We start from the raw sequence: 24,690 nt of genomic DNA on the forward strand, positions 1-24,690 counted from the left end.
TTGATTGCTCAATCTTGACTCTCAGCACTGTGAGGAGAGGCATCTGTGTTGCAGTATCTTACAGCTCAACCTTGCAGTTTGCCACACTGGACTGATGACAGTAGCAATTCCTGACTGGCCAAGAGTAATTAATGTTTACTACATTTTGAAAATTTTCTGTGTGGTATAATCTTGGCAAAGGAATTCTGGTAAATTTCTCACAATTGCAGGGCCAAATTATTGGGCCAAATATGAAGGCTAAGGGAAAAAAAAGAGCAGCTCTTTGGTGAAACATGAGAAAGTTTCTGGGAAACAGTGTGGCCTAGTGGAAAGAGCATGGGACTGGGAGTCAGAGGATATGGATTCTAGACTTGATTCTGCCACTTGTCTGCTGTGTGAACTTGGACAAGTCAGTTCACTTCTCTATGCCTCAGTTACCTCATTAGTAAAATGGGAATTAAGACTGTAAGCCTCATGGGTGACGTGGACTGTGTGCAACCTAATTAGCTTGTATCTTCCTCAGGGCTTAAAACAGTGCCTGGCACATAGTAAGTCTTATCAAGTACCATAAAAATAACTAGCCAGCCTCCCAGAAGCCTCTTGGGATCTCAGGATCCCTCTCCCAAAAGCAATAGAACATGGACACGAAGCATGCTATCAAGATGGGCATCTATCTTTCTTGACTTCTTTATCGGTGGGAAGAAAGAAAAAGCAAAAGTCCTTACCCAGTTTTCAAGCTGACCAAGGCATCCTCTACCCCTTTCTGGTTGAATTTGGTCATGTACTGATGCATGTAAGGGTAGTTGTTCCTGATGTTCCTCTCGGTGCTGCCATTGGGCACTGTGCCAAATCGAAACGGCGGTGAATAGTCATGAGGCTTTTGGAACTAGGGAGGAAGAGAAGAAAGAGCAGCCATTAGCTCCCAAATTCTGAAGACATATGCATCTCCAAGGGGAAAAGGGAAATCCAAGGGTGAGAGGTAGAGCATGGGGAAGAGGGAAATCCCAGGGTGAGAGGTAGAACATGGGGGGGAAAGGGAAATCCAAGGTTGAGAGTAGAAAATGGGGAAAAGGGAAATCCAAAGGTGAGAGGTAGAACCCATCACCAAGGCTGAGGTCCAAGTGAAGAATGTCTGCAACCAAGAGATTTCTGGAAACTATCTGTAAGGCTGGACTAGTTTCCATAGCAATGAATGATTGAGCAACACTCTCTGAGTTAACATCAGTAGGGTGTTCCAGAGTCAAAGTGCTTAGGCTCCTTATGAGTGGGTCTGGGTCAAAACTTCCTGTTTCACTCTATGGGCTTTCCTTTTCCCCCATCAAAAAGGGAGGTGCCCTGGGGGACTGGGGAAAACTGATAAAGCCATTGGTGAGAATGGGGAGAAACTCAAGAGAACAAATTCCAGAGCTCTCCAGTCCCTTTAGAATGCAAGTCATTACACAGCAGCAGAATCCCACTTCTCAGAATCAACACATTCCATTTATACCTGGGGCAGATAGTTCTGCACCAGAACTAAGAGAAGGGAGGCAAAGGACAGCATGGAGAAGAGTGAATGGGTACAGAATGGGGGCACTGGGGTGCACCCCCAAAGGACAGAAGGAGACAAAGAAAAATCCATCTTCTTACTGAGCATCAATGGTAATAATAATAATAATTGTATTTGTTAAGTGGTTATTTTGTGCCAGACACTGTACCAAGCACTGAGGTAGGTAACAAGGTAATTGAGTTGGATGCAGTCCCTGTCCCGCATAGGGCTCACAGTCTTAATCCCCATTTTACAGATGAGGTAACTGATGCACAGAGAAGTTAAGTAACTTGCCCAAATCACACAGCAGACAAGTGGCAGAGCTGGGATTAGAACCCAGATCCTCCTGACTCCTAGGCCTGTGCTTTATCCACTAGGCCATGCTGCTTCTCTAGAATTTTAGTGGGTGGTTGGTAGAATACAGTAGATAAAAAAAAAATACTCCCTGCCCTCAAACATTTTACAATCTGAGAAGACGGACACAAAGTGATTTACGGTTAAGAGGAAAAGTGAATGGAAGGATGGTCTAAATAGTAGATTGTACAAATAAATTCCAAAGGCCTACTGATGGTTGTGCATACGTGAGAGAGTGAGGGAGACAAGACCTCATCTTGTCTTTGCTGTCGAGTCGTCTCTGACCCATAGTGACTCTATGAACATATCTCTCCCAGAATGGCCCAACTCCATCTGCAATCTTTCTGGTAGCGTATCTGTAGAGGTTTCTTGGTAAAAATACCAAAATGGTTTACTGTGTGGAAGAAGGCAATGGTAAATCACTTTGGTATTTTTACCAAATGGTTTACCATTGCCTTCTTCCACACAGTAAACTTGAGTCTCCACCCTTGACTCTCCCATGCCGCTGCTGTCCAGCACAGGTGAGTTTTGACTTGTAGCAGTTTGCCTTCCACTCGCTAGCCACTGGCCAAGATAGGAATAGAATGGGTATACCTCTGCTTGACTCCCTCCCACAGCTGAGGTTGGTAGAGTACTTGAAACTCTCCAGGTGTGACCCTGAGAGGAGAGACAATACCTTGGGGGAGGAAAATTAATCTAAGGAGGCTTCCTGGTGGCATTTCAGAAGGACACTCCATGCTGTAGACTGTAAACTTGTTGTGGGCAGGGATCATGTCTATCCACTTTATTGTATTGTACTTCCCCAAGTGCTTAGTGCAGTGCTCTGAATGAATTAATTAATGCTCTTCATAGCAAATGTTCAATGAATATAATTGACTGTTTGATTGATTGATTGACTTTCAAGATGAGGAGCACTCCAGTCTGGTGGATGTGAAGAATGAGGGAGTTTCAGCAATAGAAGCAAGGGGCTGGCAGATCAGAGGTGAGAGTGTCAAAGTGTGATAAGATGCACTTGGGAGAAGCATAGAGTTTAGAGGGCAAGGTTGGGAGTAGAGGGTGAATAAAGGCAGATAAATAAGAAAGAGTGAGTTGCTAAAAGTTTCTTGAAGCCAGTGATGATGTTTATGGTACTTGTTAAGTGCTAAATGAGCCAAACGCTCTTCTAAACATGGTAGATATACAATCAGGTTGGACACAGTCCCCATAATAATAATAATAATAATAACAATAATAATAAATAATAATAATAATAGCATTTGTTAAACACTTAATATGTGCCAAGCACTGTTCTAAGCACTGGGGTAGATACAAGGTTAACAGGTTGTCCCACTTGGGGCTCACAGTCTTAATCCCCATTTTACAGATGAGATAACAGACACAAAGAAGTGAATTGCCCAAGGTCACACAGCATACATGTGGCGGAGCCGGGATTAGAACCCAGATCCTGACTCCCAGGCACGTGCTGTATCCACTAGGCCATGCTGAAGCCAATGGTCAGATGTTTTGCTAGATATAGAGAGAAATGGTAGGCACTGGAAGATTTTGTGGAGAGAAATGATGTGGGCAGAATGATAGTTTAGGAAGATGCTTCAAATGACAGAAGCATAGTATAGACTGAAGAGAGGAGAGTTTTGAGCCAAGGAGACCAGTGAGGAGATTGATAACAGAATCCAACTGGGAGGTGAGCAGAGCTTAAATGATGATAATAATAATAATAATCATATTTGTTAAGCACTTACTATGTGCCAAGCACTGTTCTAAGTGCTGGGGTAGATACAAGTTAGGTTGGACACAGTCCCTGTCCCACATGGGACTCACAGTCTTATCCCCATTTTACAGATGAAGTAACTGAGATACAGAGAAATTAAGAGACTTGCCAAAAGTCACACAGCAGAAATGCAGCAGAGCCGGGATTAGAACCCAGTCCTTCTGACTCCCAGGCCCGTGTTCTATCCCCTAAGTCAGGCTGCTTCTCATGGCCACTTGGTGGACAGGAATGGGAAAATACTGTGAAGATAAAACTAGCAACATTTAAGTGGCAGACTGAATGTGAGAATTAAAGGATAGCAACAAGTCAAAGGTGACACCAAGACTGCAGGCTTTTGAGACATGGAGATTGGCGTTGTTGTCTATATGGAATAATTTTTATGCCTGTCATCCTCCATTAGAATGTAAGCCTCCCTGTGGGCAGGGGATGTGACTTCAGCTTCAGCTGTACTTTCCTAAGTGCTTAGTACAGTTCACTGCACCCAGAGGATGCTCAATAAATACCATTATTATTATTGTTGTCAATAAATATGGGGCAGTTAGGAGGAAGAGCGGGATAAAGAGAAAAGATGAGGCGTTCAGTTTCAGACAAATTGAGTCTGAGCACCACTAACACTCACATAGCTGGGTGGAAGGACAAGATCAATGCTTGGGTGTTGCAGGTAACACACAACCAAAACCAATCCACAAGTGTTAAAATGTCCAGGCCTTTGCCCTGGTTACAAACTATTTCCCATCTAGCAAAAACCCACCCAGTTGAAGAGAATATCCGTAAAATCTGTGTAAAAATATGCAAATCATTTTTGTTCCTCTGCCTCCCCCACTAGACTGTAAGCTTCTTGAGGGTATTTACTGACTGCACTTAGAGTGTGAACAACACTGTATTAAATGCTTGGGTGAGTGCAATACAATAGAGTTGGTAGATCCCTGCCCTCAGAGAGTTAGCACGTCCTGTCCCTTCCTTCTTCCTTCAGCTGTGCCATTCCAAGCACATAGCACAGGGCTTTGCGCTGTCAGTATTCATTTATATATTCAATCGTATTTATTGAGAGTTTACTGTGTGTAGAGCACTGTACTAAGCGCTTGGAAAGTACAATTCAGTAATAAAGAGAGACAATCCTTGCCCACACCGGGCTGATCAATAAACACCACTGGTAGATTGACAGTTCAAAGACACTTTCCTACTTTTGAGCAGAGGGGTAAGGGAGTGTGGAGCAAAGCAAGGTCATTTAACTAAGAACAATCTCAGGTAAGAAGGAATTAACAGAGGGGAAGTCCCAGAGGTAAACACAAACAGAGAAGTTGCAAAAAGGCCAAGGTGCCTCATGTCGGAGGGGCTTTAAGGAAATGTACTTTTAAGCAACCCATGAAAGTGTTTCGGTCTAAAAAACTGAAAACATCATGCTTTTAACAATCTAAACTTGGCTTCAAGGTTAATTAAAATTTTCAGTGGAAATTAATTTCCACTCAACGAGTTGTGCTGTTAACTAATGAGGAGCTAGCTTAATTTTAGAAAGAGCCCTTCATTGAGGAAGAGTGCTGTCACTCTAAACAGAGTTTAGAACTTCTCAGAGGAATCAAAATTTTCATCTATTTTTTATTAGAACATCAAAAGAAGATGGTAGAGATGAAAAATAGCAAGGGTTTTTTTTATAGAGAAATGGGTGGGGACGTAAAAGGGAGAGATAAAAGGATTCAGCCATAATTCAAAACTAAAATGCTGCTCTTTGGCCAAAGAAATAGGCCATACCATAAAGCTATAAATACTACAACAGTATATGCTAGGTGGAAACCAAGAAAGATGGATTGAACTCGGACAAATGGTGGACACACAAATTATTTGACTATGTCCAAAATAGAAGCATGAAGAGCAAAAAATCCATCATCTGTTAAAACACTTTATTACAGCAGGGTCTAACATTGCCTTTAAGGCACTTAATAATAATAGTAATAATGATAATAATAATAATAATAATAATAATGGTATTTGTTAAGTGCTTACTATGTGCCAGGCACTGTTCTAAGTGGCCCTGCAACTAACCTTGCTGATCTCCTACTACAACCCAACCACTCCTAACACTGACCTACTCTATGTACCTCAAACTCATCTATCTTGTTTCCTACAATTTTCCCATGTTTTCCTTCTGGTCTGGAATTCTCTCCCCCACCTCTTTTTCGTACATGACAGTCCATCCCTCTCCTCATCTTCAAAACCCTCTTAAAATCACATCTTCTCCAAGAAGCCTTCCCAAAGTAAGGCATATAATAATGGCATTTATTAAGAACTTACTAAGTGCAAAGCACTGTTCTAAGTGCTGGAGAGGTTACAAGGTGATCAGGTTGTCCCACAGGGGGCTCACAGTCTTACTCCCCATTGCACAGATGAGGGAACTGCGGCACAGAGAAGTTAAGTGACTTGCCCAAAGTCACACAGCTGGCAATTGACAGAGCAGGGATTGGAACCCATGCCCTCTGACTCCAAAGCCTGTGCTCTTCCCACTGAGCCATGTGCATTTTATTCCCTTATCCACACACCCCCGTCTGTTAACTATGCATTTGGCCAACATCATATAAATAATCATATAAATAATCTACTATTTCCTCTCTCCCTAATAATAATAATAATGATGATGGTATTTAAGTGCTTACTATGTGCCAAGCACTGTTCTAAGTGCTGGGGTAGATGCAAGGTAATTAGGTTGTCCCACATGGGGTTCACAGTCTTAATTCCCATTTTACAGATGAGGTAACTGAGGCCCAGAGAAGTGGCTTGCCCAAGGTTACACAGGAGGTGAGTGGTGGAGCAGGGATTAGAACCCACATTCCCTAATCTATATTCAAGTCTGTCTCCCTCTGTAGACTGTGGGCAGGGATCACATCTACCAATCAGGTTACATTGTACTTACCCAAATGCTTGGTGCAGTGCTCCGCACCCACATAAAAGCTAAATAATAATAATAATGACATTTATTAAGCACTTACGACATGCAAAGCACTGTTCTAAGAGCTGGGGAGGTTACAAGGTGATCAGGTTATCCTTCGTGGGGCTCACAGTCTTCATCCACATTTTACAGATGGGGTAACTAAGGCACAGAGAAGTTAAGTGACTTGCCCAAGGTCACACCGCTGACAAGTGGCAGAGCCAAGATTTGAACCCATGACCTCTGACTCCAAAGGCCGTGCTCATTCCACTGAGCCATGCTGCTTCACTGATTGATTAGGGCTAGGAGTCCAAGATTGGTTTCAGTCCTGGGTTGGACTTGATGAGAATATGCATTAGGTTGTAAGTTCCCTGAGGGAGGAATCCTGTCCTATTGAATTACACTCTCTCAAGTCCTTAGTAGAGTGCTCTGCACACAATAAGTACTCAATAAAGCCTTATTAAGGTCACATCTCCTCCAAGAGGCATTCCCGGTTTAAACCCTCTTTTCCCTCCCTCCCTCTCCCTTCTGTGTCATCTATGCACTTAGATCTGTGGGCTTTTGATATTTGCCCCAACCTCAACCACACAGCACTTAGCTACATATCTATAACATATATTAAACATTACTCATTTATATTAATATCTGTCTCCCCCTCTAGACTCTAAGCTCATAGTGGGCAAGGAATATGTCTACCGACCGTGTTGTACTCTCCCAAGCACTTAGTACACCACACACAGAGCCCAGGCTTGGGAGTCGGAGGTCGTGGTTTCTAATCCTGACTCTGCCACTTATCAGCTGTGTTACCTTGGGCCAGTCACTTGACTTCTCTGGGCCTCTGGGTCACTTCATCTGTAAAATGGGGATGAAGACTGTGAGGCCCCAAGTGGGACAACCTGATCACCTTGTTATCCCCCTCAGTGCTTAGAACAGTGCTTCACACATAGCAAGCGCTTAACAAATACCATCATTATAGAGAAGCAGCATGGCTTAGGGCTTGGCAGTCAGAGGTCGTGGGTTCTAATCCTGGCTCCGCCACTTGTCAGCTGTGTGACTTCGGACAAGTCACTTAACTTCTCTGGGCCTCAGTTACCTCATCTGTAAAATGGGAAATAAGACTGTGAGCCCCATGTGGGACAATCTGATGACTTTATATCTACCCCAGCGCTTAGAACAGTACTTGGCACACAGTAAGCACTTAACAAATACCATTATATTATTATTATAATTTTTATAACAAATACCACTTATGACTGATGATGATGATGATAATGAATACCATTGATTAGTTGATTGGATATGTCTGTACTTGGTCACCCATTGTGTGACAGTGTACAATTTCTTTTATACAGCTGTTCTTCATGTTCAAAGAAGACACCACTGAGACTCACTTATGTGAGGTTGAAAAGGTTAATGCAGAACACACAGTTCTGGCCACATTGTATACATAAAAAGGCTGTTGCTTGGCAATAATAATGACAACTGTGCTATTTGTTAAGCATTTAAGATGTGCCAAGCCTTGTACTAAGTGCTAAGGTATATACAAAATAATCAGGACCCACACAGGGCTCACAGTCTAAGTAGGAGCTGTGGTTATAATTCTATTTATTTTGGTAATGATGTGTATATATCTATATTTAGATAATAAAGATATTTATTTATACTGATGCCTGTGAGCCCGCTGTGGGCAGGGATTTTTCTCTTATTTGTGGCTGAATTGTACTTTCCAAGCACTTCGTACAGTCCTCTGCACACAGTAAGCGCTCAATGAATACGATTGAATGAATGAATGAGTTATGGGTGATTATGCTTGATGTTTGCAGCTCCTGCTGCTGTTTTCTCTATAGACTGTCTTTTGCTTCTATTGAAGCTTTTGCTCAGAAAGAGTCTGTCCTTTCTTGACAACAGTGTGTTATGCTGTTCCGTCCTTGGCAATTGATTTGGTTTTCATCTGGTACACAGCCTTGTCTGAAACTTCATCGTACTGTTTTTAAAGCATCTCCTCTGTCCTCTTTACTGTTAGCTTCCCAATTTAAGATTCCCCATAAGGCAGTTATTTGGGTATCTTGCTAGGAATTACTCTCCTCAGAAGTCCCACCCCAGGACAGCTGTGTTGAGGTGAGCATAGCTTTGATTCTAGGAGACCGACTATGTTTCAGAACATCCTTGCTTATCATCTTCTCTAGCCATTCAATATTGAACACAGACTGAAAATTAGCCCGATGGAACTGAGCAAGTTGCTCAACATGGGGTCTAGTTGAGGTTGTAGAAAAGAGTGGACAACACTACAGCTCTGTAGACTTTGAGTTTAGTCTTAAGTCTGATACCACAAAGCCACCACATTCTTCTTCCAAAGGATGCTCCGGCCTTCCTGATTAGATTTTCTACTTCCTTGCTTATTGTTTTGTTCTGGGCAGGGAATGTGTCCGCCATCTCTGTTATATTGTCTTCTCCCAAGAGCTTAGTCCAGTTCTCTGCACACGTTAAGGGCTCAATTAGTATGATTGATTGATCAATTGGTCAGGCAACCAAATTCTGTGAAAGAGTTTAGCTCTGTGTTGCCAATTTGAATTTTTGGCTGTGGATATGGCTTCCCTAGTGCAGGCTGATTCATCACCTCAGTTTTTTCTAGACACCGTCAGCCTGTGATGTCCAGATGATCTGGTGAAACAGTTTACAGTCATTTGGCTGACTCCTTGGGCGTCAGTTCTTAGGGCACAATCATCTGCATAAAGCAATCCTTGAATCTAGGACTTAGGATAATGCATGATATCTGCCAGATTGAAAGAGTGACCCAGAGTACAGACATTTATCTTAACACTTGCAGAAAGATCTCTTGCTGTACTGTCTTCCAGCAGGTCGTGGAGTCTAAATTGAACAGGTTTGGACCTACTATGTGTAATTTTTTTTTCCCCTCCACTGGCACTGGGGAATAGATGGGACAAAGCTTCCTCGGCACTGAGCCAGCCAGTCATGCCTCCATAAAATATTCATTCATTCATTCAGTCCTATTTATTAAGTGCTTACCGTGTGCGGAGTACTGAACTAAGTGCTTGGGAGAGTACCATACAATGATAAACACACATATTCCCTGCCCACAATGAGCTTACAGTCTACTGGAGGAGACAGACATTAATGAAGTCTCAGAATCTCATTGTACTTTTCAGTGCAGCCAAATTTGCTTAATAATTTCCAGAGCCCAGATCTACTGATGGTATCAAATGCCAACGAGAAGCAGAATGGCCTAGTGGAAAGAGCACAGTCAGAGGCTAATTTGTGGGCAGGGAACATGTCTAACAACTCTCTTATACTGCACTCTCCCAAGTGCTTAATACAGTACTCTTCACCCAGTAAGTGTTCAATAAATACCATTGATTGATTGATTGATCTGCATTCTAATCCTGGCTCTGCCACTTGTCTGCTGAGTGAACTTGGGCAAGTCACTTCATTTCTCTGTGCCTCACTTACCTCATCTGTAAAATGGGGATTAAGACTTTGAGCCCCATGTGGGACAGGGACTGTGTCCAAACTGATTTGCTCACATTGACTTCAGCTCTTAGTACAGTGCCTGGCACATAGTAAGCGCTTAATGAATACCATCAAAATATATATATATATATATATATATATATATATATATATATATATACACATATATATGTTCTGGGAAAATTATGGAAAGGCCTTTGAGCTGTTCCCTGAACTTTTCTTGGATCTGATGCCAAGTTCATGTCCGCTTTTCCACACTGTGTTCTGAAGTCACATTGTTAACCCATGAGTGTCTGATGATATTCTTTAGTAGCCAATCCAGGAGAACTCTCATTAGGATCTTGTCATCAATGGAGAGACCTTAGCCTCTTTGCAATTACTGCCATTTGACCTTTTGCCATTCTTCTTGAACATGGTGATGATCTTTGAGATCCCGTGGCATTTCCTCAGTGACCCATCTCTTAAGAAAAAAATCTGCAGGATGACCCCTCTTTCACATCTCAGCAGGTTATGACAACAGTGAAATGTTCTCACCAACTCTGGGGGATTCCTTTCCTGTCTAGATTGCACCTAGAAGCAACTTCTTCACAATCCAGTGGTACCGAAATGGTGTGAACAGGGCAATGTAATGTCTCTAGCAACATGTAGAAATTTTTGGTTTTGTGGTTGTCTACAAGATTCTGGATTTCTTCTGTCTTTGGCATTCTACCATCTATGTGCATGTTCCTTAATTTGATTATGTTTTCTTATAATCACCGAAGAACACCTTTAAAAGGCAGCATCTGGGAATACTGCAACCTTCTCCAGTCCATGTTTCACTCTGCTGTTTGTAAAAATGCATTCTGTGCACAACTCCCCACTCCTCAAAAACCTCAATTAGCACATGGTAAAGTCTCAATAAGTTCAATTAGTGACCCTGAATGACTGAGTGATTGATTGGACCCTCTTCTTTTGAGGCACCATGGATCATTGATTTTTGCTTGTTTTTTGTAATTAATGCAATCTGATTCCAGGCAAACTTACTAAGTGGTTGGGGGGCGGGGGGGGGAAGGGGGGGGAAGTGTCAAGGACATGATTGCTGAGAGCCAGATGAGATGATCCATACAGGCAAATAGTTGGTTTTGTTTGTTAGTTTGTTGCTTTTTTGGAATTTGTTAAGCTCTTACTATGTTCCAGGCACTGTACTAAGTGCTGGGGTGGATGCAAGCAAATCAGGTTGGATGCAGTCCCTTTCCCACATGGGGCACACAGTCTTAATCTCCACATGAGGTAAGTGAGGCACAGCGAAGTTAGGTGACTTGCCCAAGGTCACAAAGGAGACAAGTGGCAGAGCCAGAATTGGAACCCAGGTCCTTCTGACACCTGTGCCCGTGCTCTATCCACCAGGCCTTGCTGCTTCTTGAACAACATCTGCGGAAGGAAGATGCCGAAAAACCTAAGCACGTGACCAGAGCCACCAAGCAAACACCCACAGCAGCAGAGATCTCCATGTCTTTTGTGCTGTCCTCAGTTTGCACTTTCCAAAATCTGCAGGACCCACTGCTTGGAGAGATCGAGAGTATACAAGTGTTCCAACTGCAATGTCTTGCCCCAAGTTTATGTCTTCAGCAGAAAGTGTTAATACAGTCAAAACTTCTAAAATACTTCATGCAATTTAAATTTCCTGCAAACACACTTTATTACCCAGGTATTCACAGAGAAAACCTCTTGGGTAGCGTATTAAAATAAATTGAGTCGATATAGATTTTTATTTTGCAGGCATTCCTAGCACATCTACTATTAATCTTGCAGTAGCATTCCATTTATTTACTCCAAGAATTCAACTGTCGGTTTAAAAGTATCAAACATTTAATTAAAAGATCTGTCTGCTTTCTTATAGGAACTGTGAGCTCTGAAGCAAATCTCTGTCTCACTACAATCTGTAAAGTCTCACTAGGTGTTTTCAAGTTGTAGCAGATCAGACAAATTATTAGCAGATTTAATGAGTTTTCCTAACAACTATGAAATTATTCACACCTACGACCTAATGACATTCAGAAAAGGAGCATGGTACTTTCTCCTACCTTTTGAAATATTAAGGACCAAAGAAAGGAAAGATTACTTCTAATGTAATCCTTTTTAATCAAATTCTAAGCAGCGTGGCCTAGTGGATAGAGCACAGGCCTGGGAGTGAGAAAGGCCTTTCTAATCCCAGCTCTGCCACTTGTCTGCTGTGTGACCTTAGGCAAGTCACTTCAGTTCTCTGTGTCTCAGTTACCTCATCTGTAAAATGGGACTAAAAACTGTGAGCCTTATGTGGGGACTTCGACAGTGTCCAACCTGATCACTTTGTATTTACCCCAGCGCTTAGAAAAGTGCCTTGTAAATAGTAAGTACTTAACAAATACAGAAAAAGCTGTATGTCAGTGACAATTGGAATTTTGCCAAGTTTATCCTTCCCCCATAACTGTAAATCTTTGTGACAGTAAATTATGTAGCTGATGAGCATATTATGTTTGAATTTGTGTCCTAAAATTCAATAGGCTGTGGCAATTTAATTTCCTTCCTTACTTCCTCTGTAAATAAGCTTGGTTAGAGCTTAAGCACGTTATATTAATCCTCATAACACCTCAGTGAGGAAGACAGTAGGTAAAAATCATTATTCCCATTTGGTAGACATAGAAAACAAGTAAAAAGGAGGGAGCCTTCAGAATTTGTGCAAGATCTCTTAGACGTCATGTCTACATAGCCAAAGTGGAGGGATGAGAAATTTTCTAGGGAACTGGAGTCTGTGCAGGGAGAGCCAATGGGGATGTTTCAGCAAAAAAAAGTGCTCTTTCCCCCCAAATAAGAGAGATTCTGGCCTGAATAATTGTGATAATTGTGGCTCTGATGACTGGCGTAGATGGGGTGGGGATGTCAGGAACAGAGAAGAGAGTGGCCCCAATCATGTAGCTGTACTTCCCAAGCATTTAGTACAGTGCTCTGTGCACAGTAAGTGCTCAATAAATATGAATGATTGATTGATTGATTGTGGTAGTGACCTCTGTCCAAGTCATGGCTGGGAAAAGGTCATTTGGGCCTTAAGCATTGTTTACTTTGAAAAGCTATCCAGAATCTGATTTTAGAGCAAAGGAGACTAAAGGCTGGGTATTTCAGTTTACATGACCCTCTGAAAATGGCCAATTCAAGCTGTAGAGAGAACTCTGTCAAAATCATGACTGGGAAGAGGTCGTTTGGGCCTTAAGTATTGTTTTCTTTTAAATGCTATCCAGAATCTGATTTCGGAGCAAAAGAAGACTAATCCTTATGTACCCCAGTTTACATGATCCTTTGAGAATGTACAATTCAAGCTGTAGCAGTGAACTCTGCCAGGGTCATCACTGGGAGAGGGTTGTTTGTGTCTTAAGTATTGTTTTCTTTTAAAAACTGTACAGAATCTGATTTCAGAGCAAAGCAAACTGAACTAGAGAAGCAGCATGGCCTAGTGGATAAAGCACGGGCTTGGGAGTCGGAAGGATCTGTGTTCTAATTCCAGTTCCACCACGTGTCTGCTGTGTGATCTTGCTGTGTGTCACTTAACTTCTATAACTTCAGTTCCCTCAAATGTAAAATGGGAATTAAAACTTTCAGCTCCCTTAGAATAAACCTGATTAGCTTGGGTCTAACTCAGTGCTTAGAACAGCACTGGATATGCAGTAAGTGCTTAACAAATACTATTATTATTATTATCGTTATTATTGTCATTATTATTTTTGTTAATAATGCTGAACATGCTGAACATCCTAGTTTACATGATCCTGTGAGAATAGCCAATTTTGTTGGGCCAAGCAGCCTGTGGGCTGAGAGCAGAGTCTTTGACTACTTTGTTAGTACTAGTTGGACAGGTTCATCAATTCATTCATTCAATCGTATTTATTGAGCACTTAGTGTGTGCAGATCATTGCACTAAGCACTTGGGAGAATATGATACAATGATAGACAAACTCGTTCTTTGCCCACAATGACCTTACAGCCTAGAGGACAAGTCAGTCTAGAATTACATTCACAAAGTTCTACATTTATCCTAAATAAGAGAGTCTAAGAACCGTGGATAAAAAGAACAGCGATTCTTTTGAAATATGGTGTTGGAGAAGGCTTTTGAGAATTCTATGGACTGCCCAAAAAACAAACAAATGAATTTTGGAGCCAATTAAACCAAAGTGATCTTTGGAAGGCCAAATGACTCGACTTGGATTGGCATATTTTGTACACATAATCAGGAGGACTAATTCTCTGGAGAAGACATTAATGCTAGGAAAAGTCCAGGGAAAATGTGGAAGAGGCAGACCAGCAGCTAGATGGCTAGAGACCATAACAAAGATAACAGAAGAAGCATTTAGAAAGGTTGCGGATTATGGCAGAGGACAGGACGTTCTAGAGAAAGTATATCTATGGAGTCGCTGTGAATAGGAAACGACTCGACAGTACTTTAATAATAATAAGAAGAAGCATGGACCGCACCAGAAAGCTTACCTTCTTATCGCTCAGCCCGGTCACCTGATCCACAAATTCTTCTTGAATCATGAAAGCAGCCAGGTTGGCAGTGTAACTAGCCAGGAAAATGACTGCAAAGAAGGCCCACACTGATACCATGATTTTGCTTGTGGTCCCTTTGGGATTCTGAACGGGCACAGAATTATTGAATACCAAGCCCCAGAGCAGCCACACAGCTTTGCCAATGGTAAAGGAAGGTCCATGGGGATCTGAAATGCCAGAGAACAAGCTGTTAGGTTGGTCTGCCCTCAGAGAGAACTAAGATGATATAAAGTGTGCTGTTAATAATTCTGCCTTAATAGAATTCACGGTTGACCATAGATCCAACAGCCAAAATGATCTGCCAGTTCTTTGCAATCAGTACTAGGGCCTTAAGTTGTCATTTTTTTCCTGCTTAAAAAAAAAAACAAAGGAAGAAAACTCTGCCTTCAGGCTGAATTCTATCCACGTTTCTACTATAAAGGAAAGAGAAAGCAGATATGCCAAGTCTAAGATGACGTGAAGGTAGAGCTATGACCTGATTTAATGATGGATTTATTTTTCATTTGAGAAAAACCAATCTTCTTAATAAACTCAGAGCAAGGGTTCCTTCATCAAATTCCTCTTGGAGAGTTTTTCCCATTATTATTCTAACTCGCTGTCATTTAGAGAATAGCTCAGCTGGGCTTGTATTTGGTATGTTAATCCACATATTACTTATTCTTCCTATCAGTCAGGCTCAGATGCCTGATGCACAGGATGGGGGATTAAAACCTGAGTTAAATGGAGGCTACATTCAAGAATGGAAAAATATAGTTTAACTTCTTTCATTCTAAAGCTAGAAAACATGAGGATTCAGCTGTGTTGGCAACACTGTATATTTACTTCTTCCTTTTCTGTTCCCTTCACTGTTCCCTTCGGGGAAATTTTTAATACATATAGGCTCAGCGGTTTGAAAATGTTTTCATCATAAGATCCTTTAGAGAACTTTCCTGATTCCTTTCTGCCACACATCAGGCAAAAACTCCTCACCCTCGGCTTCAAGGCTCTCCATCACCTTGCCCCCTCCTACCTCACCTCCCTTCTCTCCTTCTACAGCCCAGCCCGCACCCTCCGCTCCTCTGCCGCCAATCTCCTCACCGTACCTCGTTCTCGCCCATCCCGCCATCGACCCCAGGCCCACGTCATCCCCCTGGCCTGGAATGCCCTCCCTCCGCACATCTGCCAAGCTAGCTCTCTTCCTCCCTTCAAAGCCCTACTGAGAGCTCACCTCCTCCAGGAGGCCTTCCCAGACTGAGCCCCTCCTTCCTCTCCCCCTCCTCCCCCTCCCCCCGCCTTACCTCCTTCCCCTCCCCACAGCACCTATATATATGTATATATGTTTGTACATATTTATTACTCTATTTATTTTACTTGTACATATTTATTCTACTTATTTTATTTTGTTAGTATGTTTTGTTTTGTTGCCTGCCTCCCCCTTCTAGACTGTGGACCCACTGTTGGGTAGGGACCATCCCTATATGTTGCCAACTTGTACTTCCCAAGAACTTAGTACAGTGCTCTGCACACAGTAAGCGCTCAATAAATACGATTGAATGAATGAATGAATGAATGAAATCAACTTTTCACCCCATCAAACAAAAAAGCAGAGGATTTCCAGGTTATTCAATCATATTCAATTCATTCAATCAAATGTACTGAGCACTTACTGTGTGCAGAGCACTGTACTAAATGCTTGGTAGAGATTAATGCCAGGAGGTCAGAGGGTGGGAGTTGGGAAGAGAATGGAAGGAAGGGGAAAAAAAATCCTTTTGGTTCCACCAAGTGATTACTGGGATGGAAGGCTGGGAAGCATGATGTTAATGGTACTCATAGAGGAAAATATGAACAATGAACTTGAGAGAGGTTATGTGGTTGATTGGCATGAGGAAGGATATGAGAGAAGGCAGGTACTGGGGAGTGGGAGAGTATGGAGGGATGAAGAAGCAGATCTAGGCAGCTGGTATCTGTTTAGTTCCAGATGCTGAGGAAGGGCCAAATGAGAAGCAGCATGGCCTAGTGAACAAAGCCCAGATCTGGGAGTCAGAAGGAGCTGGGTTCTAATCCCCTCTCTGCCACTTGTCTGTTGTGTGACCTTGGGCAAGTCACTTCACTTCTCTGGGCCTCAGTTCCCTCATTTGGAAAATGGGGATTGAGACTGTGAGCGCTATGTGGGATAGGGACTGTGTCCAATCTGATTAGCTTGTATCTACCCCACTGCTTAGCACAGTGCCTGGCACATAGTAAGTGCTTAACAAATGCCATCATTGTTATTACCATTATTATTATTATTACTACTACTAATAATAATAAAATGGATCTGGGATTCCCTCATACTTGGACTGAGAGCCACACGTGGGAAGCTCATTGTGGGTAGGGAATGTCACTGTTGTATTGTACTTTCCCAAGCACTTAGTATAGTTCTTTGCACACAGTAAGTGCTCAATAAATACGATTGAATGAATAGGAAACATGCCCAACCTGATTAGCTGTTATCTACCCCAGTGCTTAGAACAGTGAATGGCACATAGTAAGCACAACAAGTACCATAAAAACGACTAGGCTATCTAGCACCATGAGCAAACAGCTGTTCAGAGCTTAGCTTGTCTGGCTCCTGAAACCCTCCTTCTCTCCAACCCCTCTAGCACCCACAATTAGAGGTTTTAAGTCCTAAATGAAGAAACACTGCTAATGTCAAATATTGAACACAATATTTAGGGAGGAAAACAGTCTGTAAAAGGAATTTTTTAAAGCAGTAAACCCTTCTATCAGTTTTGCCCAGGAATCAATTTACGTCCTTGCTTCATGAAAAACTCTCCTGTAGGTTAATTGTTTTGTCATTTAAGTAAATGAAATAGAGCTGGGGGGGAAGGCCTGCTTTGGCTGGCAAAATAAGCAGGATGCAGTAAGCTAAGGCCCTGCAGCTGTAGGCTTGTCATTAGAGGTTGATCTAATAGTCTGAATGAAGTGCACTGTCTTAATCCTGAAGACAAAAACAAGTGTGTGAAGAACGATGAACAGGATCAATTGGGTTGTTGGTCCCTCAGGGTTGGCGGGGCAGGGAAGGGTAGGAGGGGATCCAGAAAACCATGCCTGCTGACCCAACTACCCCCAGAAAACCTCCCTGCACACACAATTCTGTGGGGAGAGGCAGGGACACTTGGTTTACTGACTGGCTTTCTGTTAGTCCTAACCTTCCCCAGAGCTTAAACAGTTAAAGGAAAGCCAAACTTGAAGTGACTCAGAATTGAAGTAACTCAAAATTGAAGTGACTGACTGCTAGGTTTGATCAGGCTCAATTCGCCCAGGAAGAAAAGAAACATGCATTCAGTGGGTTTTAAGCTATTTGCTGTTATAGACTATAAGCTTATTGTGGACAGGGATTGTGTGTGTTTGTTGTTCTACTGTACACCCCCAAGTGCTTACACCCCTCCTTAACTTCCATCTTCAACTGCTCACTCTCCACTGGTTCCTTCCCCTCTGCCTTCAAACATGCCCATGTCTCTCCCATCCTAAAAAAAAACCTCTTTTGACCCCACCTCACCTTCTAGTTATTGCCCCATCTCCCTCCTACCATTCCTTTCCAAACTCCTTGAACGAGTCATCTACAAGCGCTGCCTTGAATTCCTCAACACCAACTCTCTCCTCGATCCCCTCCAGTCTGGCTTCCATCCCCTACATTCCACAGAAACTGCCCTCTCAAAGGTCACCAATGACCTCCTGCTTGCCAAATCCAATGGCTCATACTCTATGCTAATCCTCCTCGACCTCTCAGCTGCCTTCGATACTGTGGACCACCCCCTTCTCCTCAACACGCCATCCAACCTTGGCTTCACAGACTCCGTCCTCTCCTGGTTCTCCTCTTATCTCTCCAGTCGTTCATTCTCAGTCTCTTTTGCAGGCTCCTCCTCCCCCTCCCATCCCCTTACTGTGGGGGCTCCTCAAGGTTCAGTGCTTGGTCCCCTTCTGTTCTTGATCTACACTCATTCCCTTGGTGACCTCATTCCTCATTTTGTTAGTATGGTAGTATGTTGTCTGTCTCCCCCTTTTAGACTGTGAGACCACTGTTGGGTAGGGACTGTCTCTATATGTTGCCAACTTGTACTTCCCAAGTGCTTCGTACAGTGCTCTGCACACAGTAAGCGCTCAATAAATACGATTGATTGATTGATTGATTGGTGACCTCATTTGCTCCCATGGCTTCAACTATCATCTCTACGCTGATGACACCCAAATCTACATCTCTACCCCTGCTCTCTCCCCCTCCCTCCAGGCTCACATCTCCTCCTGCCTTCAGGACATCGACATCTGGATGTCTGCCTGCCACTTAAAACTCAACATGTCCAAGACTGATCTCCTTGTCTTCCCTCCCAAACCCTGCCCTCTCCCTGACTTTCCCATCACTGCTGATGGCACTACCATCCTTCCCGTCTCACAAGCCCGCAACCTTGGTGTCATCCTCGACTCCGTTCTCTTGTTCACCCCTCACATCCAAGCTGTCAGCAAAACCTGCTGGTCTCAGCTCCACAACATTGCCAAGATCTGTCCTTTCCTCTCCATCCAAACCCCTATCCTGCTCGTTCAAGCTCTCATCCTATCCTGTCTGGACTACTATATCAGCCTCCTCTCTGATCTCCCAACCTCTTGTCTCTCCCCACTTCAATCCATACTTCATGCTGCTGCCCGGATTGTCTTTGTCCAGAAACGCTCTGGGCATGTTACTCCCCACCTCATAAATCTCCAGTGGCTACCAAACAACCTACGCATCAGGCAGAAACTCCTCACCCTTGGCTTTAAGGCTCTCCATCACCTCACCCCCTCCTACCTCACCTCCCTTCTCTCCTTCTACAGCCCAGCCCACACCCTTCACTCCTCTGCCGCTAATCTCCTCACCATGCCTCGTTCTCGCCTGTCCCTCCATCGACCCCCGGCCCACATCATCCCCCTGGCCTGGAATGCCCTTCCTCCCCACATCCGCCGAGCTAGCTCTCTTCCTCCCTTCAAGGCCCTACTGAGAGTTCACCTCCTCCAGGAGGCCTTCCCAGACTAAGCCCCCTCCTTCCTCTCCCCCTCCTCCCCCTCTGCATCCCCCCACCTTACCTTCTTCCCTTCCCCACAGCACCTGTATATATGTATATATGTTTGTACATATTTATTACTCTATTTATTTATTTTACTTGTACATATCTATTTATTTTATTTTGTTTATATGTTTGGTTTTGTTCTCTGTCTCCCCCTTCTAGACTGTGAGCCCACTGTTGGGTAGGGACCATCTCTATATGTTGCCAACTTGTACTTCCCAAGCTCTTAGTACAGTGCTCTGCACACAGTAAGCACTCAATAAATACAATTGATTCATCGATTGATTGATTAGTACAGTGCTCTGCACACAGTAAGCACTCAATAAATACGATTGACTGACTGATACGATATTCGGAACGGCTTGATCATGTAATTTCTTTTCAGAGTACACAAAAACTGAGAGCCTCTCAGCCATTACAATTTCTGCTACTCTGTAGATATTGTTAATTCTCCTTTGAAAGATACAAACTCAAAGCACTTATACTATGGTTTGATATTTGCCAAGCAATTGTAAAATTGTCCAGACATCACTGCTGCTTGGGTGTACAATAAAAGAAATTTTAACCAAATGAATTTGGACATCTAAAACTCAAGACTGGCTGAAGTGGGCAATTGCTAATGTCCAAAACATGGTCATCGGTCTGTAATTTCCATTTCATAGTAATCATCACTAGCCATCTCCACCAAACAATTTTCCAGAGCTCAAAAGTTCTGATTCCTGGAACTATTCCCACTGACTCTCTCCATCCCAAGATCTCAGTCTGAGAAAAACTGATAAAATAAAGACCAGAATATTTGGGGAAGAAAACAGGCTGTAAAAGGAATACTATAATATTAACCATGATAACGGTGATATTTGTTCAATGCTTAACTGTGGCAGCGGAAGGTAAATGGGAGGGCTGGGATTAGAACCCAGGTCCTCTGACACCCAGGCCTGGGCTCTTTCCCCTCGACCGGACTATTACTTTCCTACTTAGACAGTGAGGCCCGTGCAGGAGAGGGACTGTGTCCAATCTAATTAATCTGGACCTATCCCAGCACTTAGAACAGGATTTGATACATAGAAGCTGTTTAGCTTCTAGACACTTCTAGACTGTGAGCCCACTGTTGGGTAGGGACTGTCTCTATATGTTGCCAACTTGTACTTCCCAAGTGCTTAGTACAGTGCTCTGCACACAGTAAGTGCTCAATAAATACAATTGATTGATTTAGCAAATAGCTTTAAAAAGCTGTTGTGCACAAAATGCAATTGATGTCATTGTTCATGAAAGACCCTCCTTTGACTGATACTTTTTTTTTGCCATTTAAGTAAAAAAAAGTCTGGGTCATGGGGGAAATACTAACTCCCTGAATCACTGTTTATCACTGTGTTGAACTTCAAAGTGGTGCAAATATGTGACTATGTCTATATTCGTTCGATGGCTCAGCAATCTGGAAATAAACTACACCCATAGAGCATGAGCCTGGGAGTCAGAAGGAGCTGGGTTCAAATCCCGACTCCACACATGTCTGCTGTGTGACCTTGGGCTAGTTACTTAACTTCTCTGGGCCTCAGTTATCTCATCTGTAAAATGGGGATAAGTGTGAGCCCAATGTGGAACAGGGACTGTGTCCCTTCTAGACTGTGAGCCCATTGCTGAGTAGGGTTTGTCTCTATTTGTTGCCAAATTGTACTTTCTAAGAACTTAGTACAGTGCTCTGCACACAGTAAGTGCTCAATAAATACGATTGAGTGAATGAAAAAATAAATAAATACAATTGAATGAGTGACCTGATTAACTTGTATCTACCCCAGTGCTTGGAACAGTGCTTGGCACATAGTAAGTGCTTAACAAATACCATTATTACTGTTATTATTGTTATTGTTATTATTATTGTTATTACTATTATTATTAACAGAGTGTAGTAGAAGACCATTGGAAAGTAAAAGATAAGGTTCACTTTTAAAATATACTCAGTTTGCAATCAACCACTTTAAATATTCAAGGATTTCATACTAATATAACATTGCCTGGTTTATTTCAAATTTCCCTAGATTGCTATTCTCAATCACTTAATACCCCTGGACCTTTACCATTTCTATTACTCTATATAAAAACATACATTTTCAAACCAGGAAAGAGAGTTTTAAATAAATGAACCATTCTCACCATTTGTACTCTTTTAATTCCATAACCAGTGTATACTAAAGGCTTTTTAGTTAAAAAGAAGTACTTACCTTTCCCTTGGGCTAAATTCCTGTTATATCCTACCGGACTGAAATACTCAAAGATAAAAACAGCCATGGCTGACACCATAAGAAGCATCACAAACATCATCACCCAGACAGATGCACTAAATGGCTCTGAAATTAAAACGGATAAAAGAAATAGGAACACAGTTCATTAAACCAGTCATGGCACAACAAGAATCCAACAAGTCAGGTATTGTATGAATTTAGAAATTTTCTCTAAATTTGAATCTGAAACTCTAAGAAAAATAGCAAATAAGGTGGTTACAAAGGGATCCCATTTGAGAGAACTAACACCCATCATAGAATGACAGAATCACATAAAACCTCATGGTATTGATTAAGTGCTTATCAAGTGTCAAGCACTATGCTAAACTCTGGGGTGGATGTAAGATAAGCAGATAAGAACCAGTCCCTGTCCCACACAAGGTTCAAGTCATCTCTGTACTCTAGTCCACTTGCCTTCTGCAAGTTCACCCCTAAACCAATTCCAGACAGGTGAAACTGTCCTATTTTTAAGGACTGCTATAGTTGGGTCAAGTTGCATTTCACCTCTGGGAAGTTGTTTTCCTGGATCTTTCGCATACAAAATATGTGCCTAATGATTTCCATAAACCTGCTATGAATCTATTGATTAGGCTTCAATGAGGCAAGAAAACATCTGCTTGGCAGAGGAGTATTTCAACTTGAAAGAATGAACTGAGAAGATTAAAATGGCAATGGGGTTAAAAAAAAACAATGAAATTTCATAAAGAATAGTACATAGGAGAAAGGAAGATTTGCCTTTATAATGATGGTACTTGTACTTCCTAAGCACTTAGTACAGTGCTCTGCACAGTTAGCGCTCAATAAATACTATCAAATGAATGAATTTATTAAGCTCTTACTATGTGCCGAGCACTGTTCTAAGCACTGGGATAGATACAAGCTTATCAGATTGTCCCACGTGGGGCTCACAGTCTTAATCCCCATTTTCCAGATGAGGTAACTGTGGCACAGAGAAGTTAAGTGACTTGCCCAAAGTCACACAGCTGACAAGTAGCAGAGCCTGGTTTAGAAACCACGACCTCTGACTCCCAAGCCCATGCTCTTTCCACTAAGCCACTTTATCACTATATAATTATAGGAATTAATAGATAAAATGGTTCTGCACAAGTGAGTGATGGGTAAAATTGAAAGTCTAATACCTCCATAGTACTTATTGCTCAATAAATGATATTAGTACTGAGGAAAGTAATCATATTTCAGATAGGCAGTCCCTGCCTTCGTGGCATTTATAGCCTACCTGGGGAGCCTGACTGAGACAAATTATAGGTAAGAAGAAGAAAAAGAAAGATAACAGAGTTCATAAGATACGTACAGAAAGGCAACAGGAGTTTAGAGCACGGGCCTGGGAGTGGAAGGACCTGAGTTCAAATCCAGGTCCAAAATTTGTCTGTTGCAGGACCTTGGGCAAGTCCCTTAACTTCTCTATGCCTTAGTTTCCTCATCTGTGAAGTGGGGATTCAATATCTGTTCTCCCTCCTACTTTGACTATGAGCCCCATGTGCGTCAGGGGTTGTGTGTGACCTGATTATCTTGCATCTACCACAGCAATTAGTACAGTACTTGGCATATAGCAAATACTTAACAAATACAATTGTTATGATTATTATTACTGGTTGTAATAGTATGCGTTTAATTGGCACAGTTCTACTGAAGTGATAGTTGTGGGGGACATAAGGTGGGGAAAATTAGAGATCAGTAGATCAGGGGAGGTCTCCCAGATTTCAGAAAGGCTTTGAAGATGGGGTGAGCTGCCATCTGTAACATGAAGTGGCAGGGAGTTCCGGGTAGTGGGAAGGGTGTGAGTGAGAAGTCAGACGAAGGAAAGAATGAGAGACCTGTACCAGCATAAGTGCTTAGTACAATACAAAGTGCTTAGTACAGTGCTCTGCACACAGTAAGTGCTCAATAAATACGAATGACTGAATGAATGAATGTTTGATGGAGAGAAGAATCCCAGAGATGCCATGGAGGAATAACTAAGAGAATCAGTATGGTGCAGTGGATAGAGCACTGGGAGTTAGAAGATGATGGGTTCTAATGTCAGCTCTGCTGCTTGTCTGCTGTGTGGCCTCGGGCAGGTGACTTCACTTCTCTGGGCCTCAGTTACCTCATCTGTAAAATGGGGACTAAGACGATGAGCCCTGTGTGGGACAGAGACTGTGTCCAACCCAATTAGCTTGTATCCACCCCACCGCTTAGTACAGTGCCTGGCGTATAGTAAGTGCTTAACAAATATCATTATTATTGTGACCAAGAGGATTTGGTAGCAGACTGAATTTAGGGGTTGAGAGAGGAGGAGGAGAATCTAGACTGTAAACACCTTCTAGACTATAAGCTCCTGGCAGGCAGGAGCTCTCTCAAGTGCTTATCATAGTGCTCTGCACCCAGTAAGTGCGTACTCAATAAATGCCAACAATTGATTGACTGAGGATTATACCAAGGTTGTGGCGTGAGATGCGGAGCATGGTAGTGTTTCAATGGTGATAGGAAGGTTAGGTAGTGAAGAGTATGGCATAGTGGACAGGGCATGGGGCTGGAAGTCAGAAGGTCATGGATTCTAATCCCAGCTCTGTCACTTGTCTGCTGTGTGGCATTGGGAAAGTCACTTCACTTCTCTATGCCTCAGTTACTGCATCTGTAAAATGGGGATTGAGACTGTGAGCCCCATGTGGGACATGGACTGTGTCCAACCTGATTTGCTTGTATCCACCCTGGCACTTAGTACAGTGCCTGGAGCATAGTAAGCCCTTAACAAATACCGT

The 24,690-nt window shown here is 42.6% G+C and overlaps 1 protein-coding gene across 1 annotated transcript in view; it reads right to left on the bottom strand.

The window, feature by feature from the left end:
• The window catches only part of GRIN2A (glutamate ionotropic receptor NMDA type subunit 2A), a 341,178-nt gene that overhangs the window by 45,091 nt on the left and 271,397 nt on the right, over positions 1 to 24,690 (bottom strand). The window contains exons 8-10 of the mRNA XM_038763448.1: positions 21,869 to 21,994; positions 14,530 to 14,759; positions 705 to 865 (exon numbers count right to left, since the gene is read on the bottom strand). Of these exons, the coding sequence (XP_038619376.1) occupies positions 705 to 865; positions 14,530 to 14,759; positions 21,869 to 21,994 (517 nt within the window). The remainder of the gene's footprint in view (positions 1 to 704; positions 866 to 14,529; positions 14,760 to 21,868; positions 21,995 to 24,690) is intronic.

Source organism: Tachyglossus aculeatus, chromosome 21 (genome assembly GCF_015852505.1).
Source record: "Tachyglossus aculeatus isolate mTacAcu1 chromosome 21, mTacAcu1.pri, whole genome shotgun sequence".
In the NCBI taxonomy this organism is placed as follows: domain Eukaryota; kingdom Metazoa; phylum Chordata; class Mammalia; order Monotremata; family Tachyglossidae; genus Tachyglossus; species Tachyglossus aculeatus.